The 12,550-nt window shown below is 50.0% G+C and overlaps 1 protein-coding gene across 1 annotated transcript in view; it reads right to left on the bottom strand.

The window, feature by feature from the left end:
• Nucleotides 1-294: 294 nt before the first annotated feature.
• The window catches only part of Mapkapk2 (MAPK activated protein kinase 2), a 44,625-nt gene continuing 32,369 nt past the window's right edge, over nucleotides 295-12,550 (bottom strand). The window contains exons 2-10 of the mRNA XM_027934664.2: nucleotides 5,497-5,636; nucleotides 5,289-5,353; nucleotides 4,927-5,006; nucleotides 4,354-4,480; nucleotides 3,628-3,703; nucleotides 3,109-3,233; nucleotides 2,696-2,781; nucleotides 2,500-2,580; nucleotides 295-1,863 (exon numbers count right to left, since the gene is read on the bottom strand). Of these exons, the coding sequence (XP_027790465.1) occupies nucleotides 1,720-1,863; nucleotides 2,500-2,580; nucleotides 2,696-2,781; nucleotides 3,109-3,233; nucleotides 3,628-3,703; nucleotides 4,354-4,480; nucleotides 4,927-5,006; nucleotides 5,289-5,353; nucleotides 5,497-5,636 (924 nt within the window). The 3' untranslated portion in view covers nucleotides 295-1,719. The remainder of the gene's footprint in view (nucleotides 1,864-2,499; nucleotides 2,581-2,695; nucleotides 2,782-3,108; nucleotides 3,234-3,627; nucleotides 3,704-4,353; nucleotides 4,481-4,926; nucleotides 5,007-5,288; nucleotides 5,354-5,496; nucleotides 5,637-12,550) is intronic.

The raw sequence follows: 12,550 nt of genomic DNA on the forward strand, positions 1-12,550 counted from the left end.
TTTCCCCCAAACCAAGGATGCCAGTGCCTGACAGTGGCTGTGTAGATCAAAGAATCATGTGCTGAAAAGCAGCTCAACTCCTGATTCAGTATTTAGCAAAAGAGGAAGGGTTTCCCAGTCTTCCTTGCCCCCCCCCCACGCCCCCAAAGGGCAATTACTCATGGTCCCCACACCAGATGCCTTCCTCTCTCCTCCCAGGGCCCCCAGCACATAAAACCTCTCTCCACGGGTAGGAAGAACACAGGTGAGCAATGAGGGCCTGAGCCTCAAGAAGAAAGAGAAAGAAAAACTCTCAACTATTAAATCTGTTTAGTAAAGACAAATTCGTTCATACAAAACAACAGTTTACAACAGTCTGAGTGTTTGACACACCATCACAGACAAGCTAACAGGGCCCTGCCCCCAGACCCAGAGAAGACTCAGGGGCCCTCCACCACCAGCCCCTGAGGGAGCCACCCCCTCCTCCAGAGGGAGGGAGGAATGTGGGACCATGGCACTGAGGACTCTCCCCACGCTGCTGCTCCTCAAATACTGGGGGCACCCCCTCTCGTCACAGGCTGAGTTGGGGGGATACAGTGGCTAATGGGCAGGGGGCAAAGTGGGGACATCTTTGGTGCGAAGACTACCCCCACCCACTAGGCCACACAGTGGAAATTTGAGGGAGGGCCACAAAAGTGGTCCTACCCTTGCCCACAAAGGGTAGCTGGCTGATGCCCCAGAGCCCAGGAGAGACGCTTGAAACACAGAAGTTCTGCAGTCTGACCTACCCGGGCTCACCCACGTGACCTGAGAGGCAGCCCACTGAGAAATGGCTAAAAATTTAAGAAAAATCAACAAGAATGGATTAATAATGGCAAGAAGGGGAAACAGAGGCTGTTCCAGTAGGTCAGTGCCTCAAGAGGCCCTAGGACCAGCACTACATGGGCAGTAGTCCTGAGGGTCCAGACTTCCTGAGCACTGTGACAGTGCCCAAGTCACTCCTCTCTGCCTCCTGGAACGCAGCTAACAGGCCACAGGGGCCTGGCTCTGGATCTGGAGAGGCTTCCCAGGCACTTAGGCAGGCTCAGTGCAGGCAGGGACGGGGAGGTTCTGGAGCCCCACCTGCCCAGCCCCTTGAATGCACAGACCCAGGCACAGATCTGGGCACGCGCACATGCACACACGCACACACTCACTCCTATCTGTCCAGCACACTGGTGACACCTGAGGACTCTCCAGGAGAGGAGGTGGGTAGCAACCCTTCCAAGGGTAGCCTTGAGCCCCCAGAATGCCTGAGCCAGTAGGGACCCAGGACCGTAGTGAGAAAACCGGGAGGGCAGATGGGACAGCACAGGGACACTCCCTGTAACAGTTTCCACAAATACCCATGGACAAGCCCCAAACCTTTGCAGTATCCAGAGGGGAAGGTGTGTGATGGGAAGGGGAGTGAGGGAAAGGGCAACAAAAGAGGTTTCATAAAAACTCTAAGTCAATCACTGATAAAATTGCAAAATGAGCACAGGTGTGAGAGCTGCTTGCTCCCCTCTCCGCAGCCTCCTGGCCCCTCCGTCTCTGGAATGGCCAGGATCAAAGGCAGGATTCAGCCCCTGACGCTGTCTCAGGCTCCATGAAGCTGCAGAGGACAGGAGGCAGAAGTGGACAGTCTGTGTCTCTTCGTTTAAAAAATAAATTCATGTAGAGTTATTGCTTGTCCTCCCGCGGACAGGAGGGCTCAGCAGCTCAGTGGGCCAGGGCTGCAGCCTCCAGGGCCCGAGCTTTCTTCCGCCTCTTCAGCAGCAGAGGGTTGGATGCATCTTCAATCTTTTTTATCTTGATCTGCTCATAGTCGACACGCATTGTGGCCAAGGCACTGGTCATCTCCTCCTGAGGACAAGGGCAGCGGGGGAATGGCACCAGGAAGGGACAGAAAGACAGCAAGCCAAAGTGTGTGACAGAGTGCAAAGGAGAAGTGAGAGGCAAGAGAGGCAAGGCAAGCAGAACGAGGGTGCAGGGAGGGAAGACAGGCAGTTAGGGGTTCTGCACTGCTGACAGCAGCATCACCCAGTGCTGGCTACAGAGCCTGCCACTGCTCTGCTGCTCTCCCAGGATCCTTCCTACCACCCTGCAGAAGATGGCAGAGCCCTGGGATGGGAGTCAGGAGCCCTGGGTCTGGTCCCAGTCAGTCACCAGCTGTGTGACCTAGAACAGGTCACTCCCCCTCTCTGGGCCTCAGTTTCCTCATCTGAAAAATGAGGAAATCATACCAGAAGGCCTCTAAGGTCCCTGTTAGGGACTCTGGGAGTAGATGGTTTATAGGCTACAATACACTTTGAATAAGTGCACAAAACTTCTGCTACAACCTCAGGGAAGTGACTCAGAGTCACTGCTCTTGTTATTAGGGAGACACTAACGAAGTTAGTGGGCAAGAACACAGAGCCACTCTCCCAGCAGGGCCCCGCTCACACTGGGCACTCGGGCAAGCTGCCTCCCTGAGTCCTCCCGTGCAGTGGCACCACTCACCTTGACATCCTCCCACCGTTCCTTGTCCTCCTTCAGGACCCGGCTGGTGTGCAGTGGAGTTTGAGGGACCTTTGTTGATTGCTGAGGGGACAGAAAAGGGATCCAAGTGAAAGTCTGAGGCAGATAAAGTCCTAGATAAGGACCCATACTAAGTGACATCCCCTTGGACCCAGGTCTCCCTGCCTGCCAGGCTTACCATGATCCAGGGGTGGTTCATAAACTCTGTGATGGTCATTCTCTGAGTGGGCTCTGTTTTCAGCAGGTTTCGGATAAGCATCTTCACTGTGGGGTGGGGCAAGTTCAAAGACAGCTCAGGGGTCACTCCCCATTCTGCTCATCACTTTTCAGAGGAAATCAGGCTCAAAAGAAGGTTGTGTCTCAAAAGAGGCAGACTACCCAACAGCAGTGGCCCAAGGACCACTATGCTATACCACTTGACAAGGCCCTATGCAGCCCAATAGCCCTGGCCCCACCCAGGCCCTTCACGCAGGCAGGCCACACCCAGCAACCCACAGTGGCACAAGTCACATGAGACAGATGCCAATGAGCATGTGTGCATATCTGTGCCCATGTGTGTATGTCCCCTGTCCCAGAAGGCTGGGCTCCTACCTTCCTCTGATACTTCTGACCATTCTGGGTTGGGAAATTCATACTGGCCCATTCGGATGCGAGTCTTCATGCCCGGAGAGATAGCAAGGCCGTGGTTGGAATAGAAGGGGGGATACCCACAGAGCCTGTGTCAGACCGAGGCAGGAAGAAAGGGACAGATTAGGTGTTATTTAGGGGCCCTATGCCAGGAATAGGGTGAGAAACAGTCTCTTCTCCTTGTAAAGGTCACAAGAGACTCATTTACACAGGAATGACACACAAAGCCAAGGACAGAGCCCAGGAATCCAACACGCCAAGTATCTTAACCACACACATCTAGCCCTTGAGCTAGTTCCTCCCCACTGTGCAGCAATCAGAGCACTGAGAGAAGGGGGTGTGTCGGGGATTCCCAGGAGATCTCCTGTCCACTAGGAAATGCTAACATTCACCTCTTCCTCTTGTCCTGGAGAGGTACGAACTCCCCGGCTCCCTGCCCCACTGCAGCCCAAACCACCCTGGCCCCCTCCCCAGCACACTCACAGAATGTACATGATGACACCTAAGGACCACATGTCACAGGACTTGTCATACTTCTCTGGGCCCAGCACTTCCGGAGCTGCAAAACAAAGATCAATGTGGATGGGAACAGTGTGACCCACCCATTTCTCTGAGGGTGATGCTCCCCGTACAACCCTCTGGCCCAACATGACGGGACAACTGCAGGAGTGGGAGGAGGAGAGCAGAAGACTCCCCTCCAGGCCCTGAACCTGCAGTCAGTTCTTAACATGAGAACACCCCAACCACAGAGACCTCCAGACTTGTGCTAGCCATGTAATTTCACAAACATGCCTTATTCTGTGCCTGTCAGCTGAGACTCCACAGTTAAATCTGGGTCCCAGACTCCACTGAGAACCTGATGGAAATAATGGTTCTTCTCAGGGACACAGTTCAAGCACCAAAATCCTGCCCATGATTCCAGGCAACAAGTTCTATGATATCTTGGTCCTACCTGAACTCTGACAGTCCTACTTTTTTTTTTTTTTTTTTTTTTTTTTGATGGTGCAAAGGATGGAACCCAAAGCCTCACACATGCTGGGCAAGCCCTCCACCACCAAGCTACATCCCCAGCCCTGAAAACCCTACCTCTGATGGGATCCTACCAAAACCAGCACAGAAAAGGCAAAAAGACGCTCCCCGGATCCGAAGAGGAGGGGTTGAGAAAAGTCCTGGGGAAACACTAGGCCCCTAGGCCTTCTCTGGACTTACCCACATAGTATGGCGTATAACAAGGAGTGGTCAAAGAGTTATGGCTGGTGGTTTCCTTGGCAAAGCCAAAATCAGTGAGTTTCAGAATGGCGTTGGGCCTCTTAGAGGTGTATAAGAGATTCTCAGGCTACAGAAAGAAAGACAGGCAAGTGAGCACCCTTGCTGAGCCCAGGAGGACTATCAGAAACCTAGAGGGTGATGGCGGCTCCTTCCCACCCACCCCAAAGCCATTTGTCCAGCCCAGAGCTGCACACATGGGGAACATGGAGCTCACAGTCCAACACCCAGGATAGGACACGACAGTGTGAACACTACAGGGTCAGAAAGCCCACAGTGCTGATAGGGAGAACCCAATCTGAGTGCAATCAGAGAAGGCTTTGCTACTGGGTTTGCAGTTTGTTCATCAGCAGAAAAAGCAGGTCACCACAGAGCAGAGAATGACACACTGACCCATTCCACCCTCATGAACCAGGCAGCTGGGTACAGGGTGACTCTAGCAATCCTCCTGCAGGTCTCCAAGTCCAGCCCCCGCACCAACAAAGCACTCAAGCATGGGACATAAATAGCTGGTACCTTGACGTCCCGATGAGCAATGTTGATTGAGTGCAAATACTGGATGGCCTCGCCAATGCTCTTCATGATTTCTGACGCTTCTAGAGAGGAGGGGTGGCAGTGTGGAAGAAAGTCTCAAAGATGTGCTATCAGGTTTGAAAATCCCATACACCAGCCCCCACCCATGCAGCCTGAGGTCCTCACACCCATCATCCACCCCAGAAACCAAGAAAACAGTAGCTGTCCTCAGCAACTGAAGTGACACCTCTGGCGGTGAAGAGACAACAGCCTGAGGCTCTTTCCTGAAAGCAGGCCCGGCAGAGGCCCTCGGTCTCCTACTGCCCTGCCCACCCAAGCCTACCCCCACGACCCACCCTTTCTACCTCTTTCTGTGAATGCTTGGTCTCCTCGGTCCTGGATTCGGCTAAATAGTTCTCCACCATCCAAACTGAAAGAAAACCCACCTTGAGATCCACTACCCCTAAAGAAAGTCAAGAATGTAACATTCCAAGCTTCAGGTCCACACTGGACTGTCCTCAGAGGGAAAGGCGCCTGAGCATGGTGGGGACAGGCTGGGCTGGAACTGCTTACCACTCCATGACAATCAGCAGGCACTTCCTGCCTGCATACAGGTTCTCGTAGACATCTACAATGCGCACGATGTGTGGGCACTGGGAGGCCCGCCAGTGCAGCTCCACCTCCCTGCGGGCCTTGGGGCAGTCCTGGAGCATCTGCAAGAAAGCACCTCCTGAGTGACGCAGGCTCTGCAGAGGAGGCCCCCCACCGCAAGTCCCCGTTCCCACTCACACTATCCCAGCCCCAGCCCAAAGTCACAGACGCCTCCTCCTAGATCCTGAAAGGACTCTTGACAGGATCCCTTCAGGGCCTCAACAGCTAGGAGGAGATCAGCCCTTGGGCCAGGAAAGGTCATGAAGTCTACAGAGGCAGGCTGCAGTGGGGTATTGGAGGAGCATGGTGAAGGGAGGCGACATGGGGAGAAAGAAAGACTTGAGAATGGAAAGGGGCCTGAAGAGGGAAGACTCCAGAATCGGCAGGAAAAGGCACCTCCAAGATCACTCAAACCTGCACACCAGACACAGAAAAATGTTCTTTTTACCCACAGTTGACTTCACTCAACCAGCAGATGACCTCCAGAGTCAGCCTTTGCTGGTCTGAATCCCCATTCATACCAGCTTTGCAACCTTGAGCAAGGAACATACCTCACTGAGCCAGACCCCTCTTCTTACCTGAACCAAGTGTCTAGATACTAAAGGAAGCTAGCTGCACCTTCCCCAGCCTCAAGGGCTGAACCTTGGCTAGTCTGAGCCAATGTCACTGGTTCCATTCCTTTTGCTAGTGACTGGCTTGGGAACAAGCCTATGACCCAAATGACCCAGAAGATCTTTAGGAAATCTACTCAGCGGCTGCTACCAAAGAGTGCATGGAGTATACAACATCTCTCCTAGATGTGGCACCAGGACCATGCCAGTCACCTGGGTACTAGTAAGGGGGTCAGCTGAAAAGGAGAAACCAATGCACTGAGATGACATCACCAAGAACCCCTCATGACTTCTTTTTGATAAGATTAAAAAAACTTTCTTAACTGTTGAAGCTATTTTTGGTAGAATTTTCTATTGTTTGGAACCTGACATACCTCTCCTTGTAAAGTGGGGGTAACAGTTTCTTTTTCACAGATATGTTGTAAGGGTCAAATATACTGCAAAGCACCTAGCAAAGTATCTGACATGTGCTCAATAGCTGTTGTTTTTACTACAGATGCCAAAATAATTGAGGCAAGGGTCCTTGCAGACTTTCCATCTTCATGAGAATTCAAGATAAGCCCTATGTAGTACACACTTCAACTGCTAAGGGCTGGGGTATCAGGGAGAGAGTAAGGTTAGGAAGTAAATGCACAGGCAGAAGGAATTTACCCAGTCAGGGGAAATGACAAGAATCAGGCACTGACTGACCAAGATGGAGCAGAGGAGGGGATGGGTGAGTGGGTGGTGCAGCAGGGAGGGCTGAGAGGCCTGCTAGAAAGCGCATGAGGCTTGGTAAGTAAGATCAGATGACCGAGAGGGAGCCAGATTACAGATGAGTCAGATTCCAGTGAAAGGCAAACACAGAAATTTGCAACAATAAAACTAGCATGCATTTATGCAATGGCCCATGATATGTCGGGCCTTTTCTAGTTATATAACAATTACCATTTTATAGGATGAAAAAATTGAGGCTCAAAGAAGTGGTATTCCTAAAGCTAAGTTTCTGAGAAAAACAGGCCCAGAACTGGAATCCAGGCCTGACAGACTCCAAAGCCAGGCTTTTCAACCACACAATGCAGTTGTGTTTTGTTGTTGTTGTTGTTGTTGTTGTTGTTGTTGTTTGGTACTAGAGATTAAACTGAGTACCTAATCCCTGGGCCACATTCCACTCTTTTAAGACAGGATCTTGCTGAGTTACTTAGTGCCTCACTAAATTGCTGAGGATGACTTTGAATTCATGATCCTCCTGACTCAGCCTCCCAAATAGCTGGGATTACAGGCCTGCTCCACTGCACCCAACATACTACCCAGCTGTTAAGAGAAGGCTAGAAGCTGAAATTTCCCAGAGTGACTTTGCAGAGGCAATTCCCCAAGCAGGTATCCAGAAAGAATCATTTTAGATAACTCAGTCTTCCTCGGAGCACTCTAAGAATAGTAGTTGCAAGAGGAAAGATCCCCATGGGGTCACACTGACACCTTGTGGCCGTATGAGAACACTGCACAGGTCCTGAGTTCTGCTACTTTTCACTTTATTCATTTGAATGAATCCAGGAAAAAAGAGAAGAGTAGGAGGCGGCACTGGCTGATTTCATATGTATGTAATTCAATTCAACAAGTATTTATGAAGCTCCTACCAAAGGCCTTGCTGAATGTCAAGGCCAAAGGGAGCCCTAATCTGAAAATTCAAAGCAGTGGGGTAGAGCACCCCCACCCCATGCACACACATACTGGGTATAAAGTTCAAAGAATTTCAAAAATCTTTGTTCAGAGGAAGAATTCTGAAGTGAGAGCCACCTCTCAACCCTGCAGTCAATAAGCCTGCTTCTTGGCGTGTCCAGTCTCTTCGGTCCTACTTCAGAAAGGGAGGACAGGAGAAGAGATAGACACAGTAAGTGCTCATAATCTGTCCCTCTCTTCCTGTTCTCCATCAAGGGTGTGGAACTGAGATAAAAGAAGAATCCCACATAGAACTCTTTCCCCACAGGGTCGGCTCCCCATCAGTGGGGAAAACAGCAGAGTAGCTAAGGCACTGCCAGAGCCTCTGGCATCAGGAGAAAGGAAAAAAAAAAAAAAAAAAGATGGCCACCCACTACACCTACCATGGTGCCAAGGTAGAAGAAATCCTGAAAAGGCTAAAGGTACGGGAATATGAGTCAAGAAAGAATTTCTCAGATAATGAAAACTGATTAGGGAACCATGAACACATCAGTCTGGGGATCAAATATGACCCTAGCAATGGTATCGATGGCCTGGGATTCTAGGTGGTTCTGGGAAGGTCATGTTTCAGCATCACAGACAAGAAGAGCAGGACAGGATATGTTGGGGCCAAATACATAATCAGCAAAGAGGAAACCCTGTGCAGTTCCAGCAGAAGTAAGATGAGGTCATCCATCCTGGCAAATGAACTCCCATTCCTATCCAAAAAGGCCAATAAAAAGTTCTCAGTGAAATGTTTCCTTTAAAAATGCTTATAACCCAGTGAGCTAATGTGCTGTAAGAGTATTAAATTCAAAGGGCTCAGGAGCAAATAAATGTGTCCAGAGCAGCCAAGCAGGAAAGATCTCTGTCGCCCTCTACAGGCACTTGGGAACAGAGGCCCAGAGAAGAAGAAAGCTGTCAAATTTACTCAGAGGCAACTGTGTGTGGTTGTATATCTACAGCCAGGAGATACCTGGGCCCTGGTCTGGAATTTGTTAATATCTGGTTGCGTACCATTCTGAGATGCTCCAATTTCAGAAGGCAGGACAATGAGACCTTCCTAGCTTCTTTCTCACAGAGCCCTTGTGAGCAGCTACTGAAATAAAGCCTCTAAAGGGTTTTATTATCAGGAAGGCACTTATCACTGCAAGCCAGCAGCATTACTGCCACAGCAGCAGGGTCATGGCTGACTGAGGCCAGAGCTGGCAGGATAGTAGCCTGGTTTCTGTCTTTAGCCCAGTGACTACCACCTGGGCATCAGATCCCTGCTCTAAACCAGAGCCATGCTCAGTGAGGATGCACGGAGGCCAAGCCCGAGTGCACATCTCTGGCACCCCTGAACTTGGAGCACTAAATGCAAGTTCTACTCTTTCTGCCATTGACAGGTACATAGCACAAGGCAAAAGAGAATTTGCCATTAGAAAGTCTGGTTCACAGCATACTCCCAGACTTACAAAGTCATCTGCTAGAAGGGGCAAGTTGGTGTAATACAATGAAGCTGGCCTTAGAAACCCCGTGCATTTACTATTTTGCAAATCTGTGCCTATCTCCCCCAATATAAGTTTCTGAAGGGAAAGGTCTTCTGTTGTTTCTGTTTACCCCTCCCTTTTCCCTCCCCTCACCCAAGGGTAGATGGATTGTTTAGTTTTTTCCTACATTAGGGAAAAGGAATTTCTGGGCACAATCCTTTCCCTGTTGCTTCTTCTCTCTACATATCTAAACTCTGTCCATGGAGGTTCCTCACCAAAAGTGACTGTGAGTGGGCTGCAAGACGTCTATCCTCCATGAAGTTAGCTGAAAAGCAGAATATTCTTAATTCTTAAAGAAACATACTAAGAATTTTTCAAGAAGACTGGTAATTGATATCTATCCAGGCACATGTTTATCAGAAATCTGTGACTGGATATGAAAATCAAGCAAGCCATGAAAGCAATACCTCCCAATTGGTCAGGCAGGCAGGCTGACATCATGGGGCAGAGCCATGAAGTGCTAAAGATACTTGCAGACAAGTGTGGAAGGCAGAAAGCATAGAGAGAGAAGTCAAGAATGTGCTAATCTGGGGTTCAGGGCTAAGTAAAGAACAGCAGGGAAGGTGGCCTGTGCTCCCAGCCAGAGGGGGATAGGGAAAGGGAGCAGGGCTCCCAGAGGGCTGTCAGGGGCCATAAGCAGAGGAACTAGGGCATCAGGTAAACAACCAAAGCCAAGAGAGTCACAAGAGTCATGTGGGGAAGGTCCTCTGGCATGAACAAGGACAGTGGTGGCCAAAGGGCTTGGGACCACAGTTCTGAACACCACAGGCTAGAAGAAGGAAGGGTCTTCCTACTAAAAAGCCACAGGCCTTTAGTCACAGAGGGCCTGGGGGGACTGAACAGCATGAAGCCCATGCTAAGCGTGGAACTAATATTGTGACTTCCTTCTGTCCCACTGAATTTGTGTCTGAAATTTTCCCGCACTATAGAAAGGTTAACTGCTGCATGTGCTACACTGCAGTGCCACAGCCTAGGGCACCTGCCAAGTGTGGCAGGGGTCAGGACCAGGTCACAGAACCCACTGCCTGGGGATGCCAGGATAGTGGCAGTGAGGGAGACACAGGAGCTACCCAAATGTAGTTCCAGACCTCTCCAGAGGAAAAAGGGACAGGGCCTTTGATTCAGGTTGTACCTGGTCTCCTTTATCTCCCCTCCCATCTCCATCACAGGGTCCCCTGAAAAGACATTGTAAGCCAAGCTGAAAGCCAGAGAAAAGGAAGGAAGTCAGGGAGACCATGGCCTCAGGTGCTACTCACCAGTCAGGCAGATGTGAGGACCATACTGGAAAGGGATAAGCCCAGCCCCAAGGTTCACCTCTGACAAGCACTGCTCCTCACTAACTGTGTGAACTCAGGGGTTTCTTAACCCCTTTGTGCCTCAGTTTTCTTATGAGTCGAATGGGATAAAGGTCCCTGCCTCATTTGATGGGGCTGACATATTAAATGAGTTGATGCACATATAATACGTAAATTACCTAGAACGGTGTACCATGCACAGTGACCACTGCATTAGTGTTGGCTATTATTATTCTGTTCCCCTCTACCATGTGTTAGTCACACTGGGGTGGGCAGCTGGGATCCTGACCACACCCATTTCACTTACATGGTTATTCATAGCCCTGGGCAGCAGGCAATCAGGGCCCAGGATACAGGAAGGGAAGTAGATTTTGGTGTGGCAGCCCTGAGCTTTTCCTCCCTACTAACTAAACTGGGCAGCTGGAGACAGGTGTGCATGTTATGAGGGAAGGAAGACAGCCCTTCCCAAGACTGATTCTGATTTGGTGCTAAGAATGATGGTCTGATTCAGGCACCAAGTGCTTCAGTGTGGTGATGTATGGTGCCCACTGTTCCACAGACCTCTGCATGCACACACACACCCAATGCAGCTGGGGTCAGGGAAAGCTCTGGGTGTCGTGTACTAAGCTACCAGCTTTCAGACCAGAACCATCACTCCTATCTGTAGCTACAGACACCTCTTCCGTACCACATAATGGATGGCCGGCCTGGATGCTCTGCAGGGTGTAAAGAAAAGAGTAGGCTTGGGAGGCAGCATTGTGGACAAGCGCCATCACCCTCTGAGCACAGTGCTCAAATGGGCAGCAGGTCCAAGAGGGGGTGGGGGCTCCTTGGGAAATGGCTAAGTACTTCCAGGGGGGCAGCTCACCCACCTCACACCTACCCTGTGTGCTACCCTGGGAAGGGACAGCCTATTTTATAACTAAGATAACTTACTATTGAAGGATTAGTTCAAGGCCTTCAACCAGTTGTCTGTGACAGGCTACAATTGAAACCCTGCTCTTGCAGCTCCTAAAATCCTCTCCCACCTCTTCATGGAAGACAGAGAGATTAAGTTTGCCCAAGACTGTCCATGACATCAGCAGCCAGCAATGGAGGCTGAGAATGCGTTAAGTGCAAACCCTCTGTTGTTGAAATTCCACTTGTGCAATTTTATCCTAAAATACTAATCACAGGTGCAGCTTATTATTCACCTTAACTAGAAATGGCTAACAAACTCAATACCCAGCAACAGATTGCTTTTTTTAAAATGTGAGTTTATCAACATTTCAAATACAGCATATATGGCTTCAGCTGCCAAGTGCTCTATGGGCTGGCAGAAGAGCACCCATTAGCTAGATTGGACTTCTCTTACCAGATGCTGAGCAATGGCATTTCACAGAGGGCTGGCTCCATGCTGCCCTCTGCAGGGCAAATGTGGAGGATAGTATGCTAATGGTATCACCCACAGAACAGTGATGGGGATGGTGCTAAATTCTTGGGGGTTTTTTTGTTGTTTGTCTTGGTGGTCCTGAGGATTGAACCCAGGGCCTTATGCATGCAAGGCAAGCACTCTACTAACGGAGCTATATCCCTGGCCTGGTACTAAGTTCTTATACTTGTCACAGCCAGTGGTTCTTAAAGTGGCATTCCTGGTCCCCTGTTAAAAGTAGAGAATCTGGACCCCACAGTGCCCTCTTGAATTGGAAATTCCAGGGTGGGGACTAGCAAGCTGCCTTTCAAACCCTCTAGGTGACTGGGATGGGAGCTCAATTTTGACAGCCATTAGCATTTGTGGTGTCTAATTTGTTGATTTTCTGCACCACCAGAATCCTAGTTTGTTGAAGTTAAGTTTAGTCTTATTTTTTATACAAAATGATAA

The sequence above is a fragment of the Marmota flaviventris genome, chromosome 12 (genome assembly GCF_047511675.1).
Source record: "Marmota flaviventris isolate mMarFla1 chromosome 12, mMarFla1.hap1, whole genome shotgun sequence".
Classification (NCBI taxonomy): domain Eukaryota; kingdom Metazoa; phylum Chordata; class Mammalia; order Rodentia; family Sciuridae; genus Marmota; species Marmota flaviventris.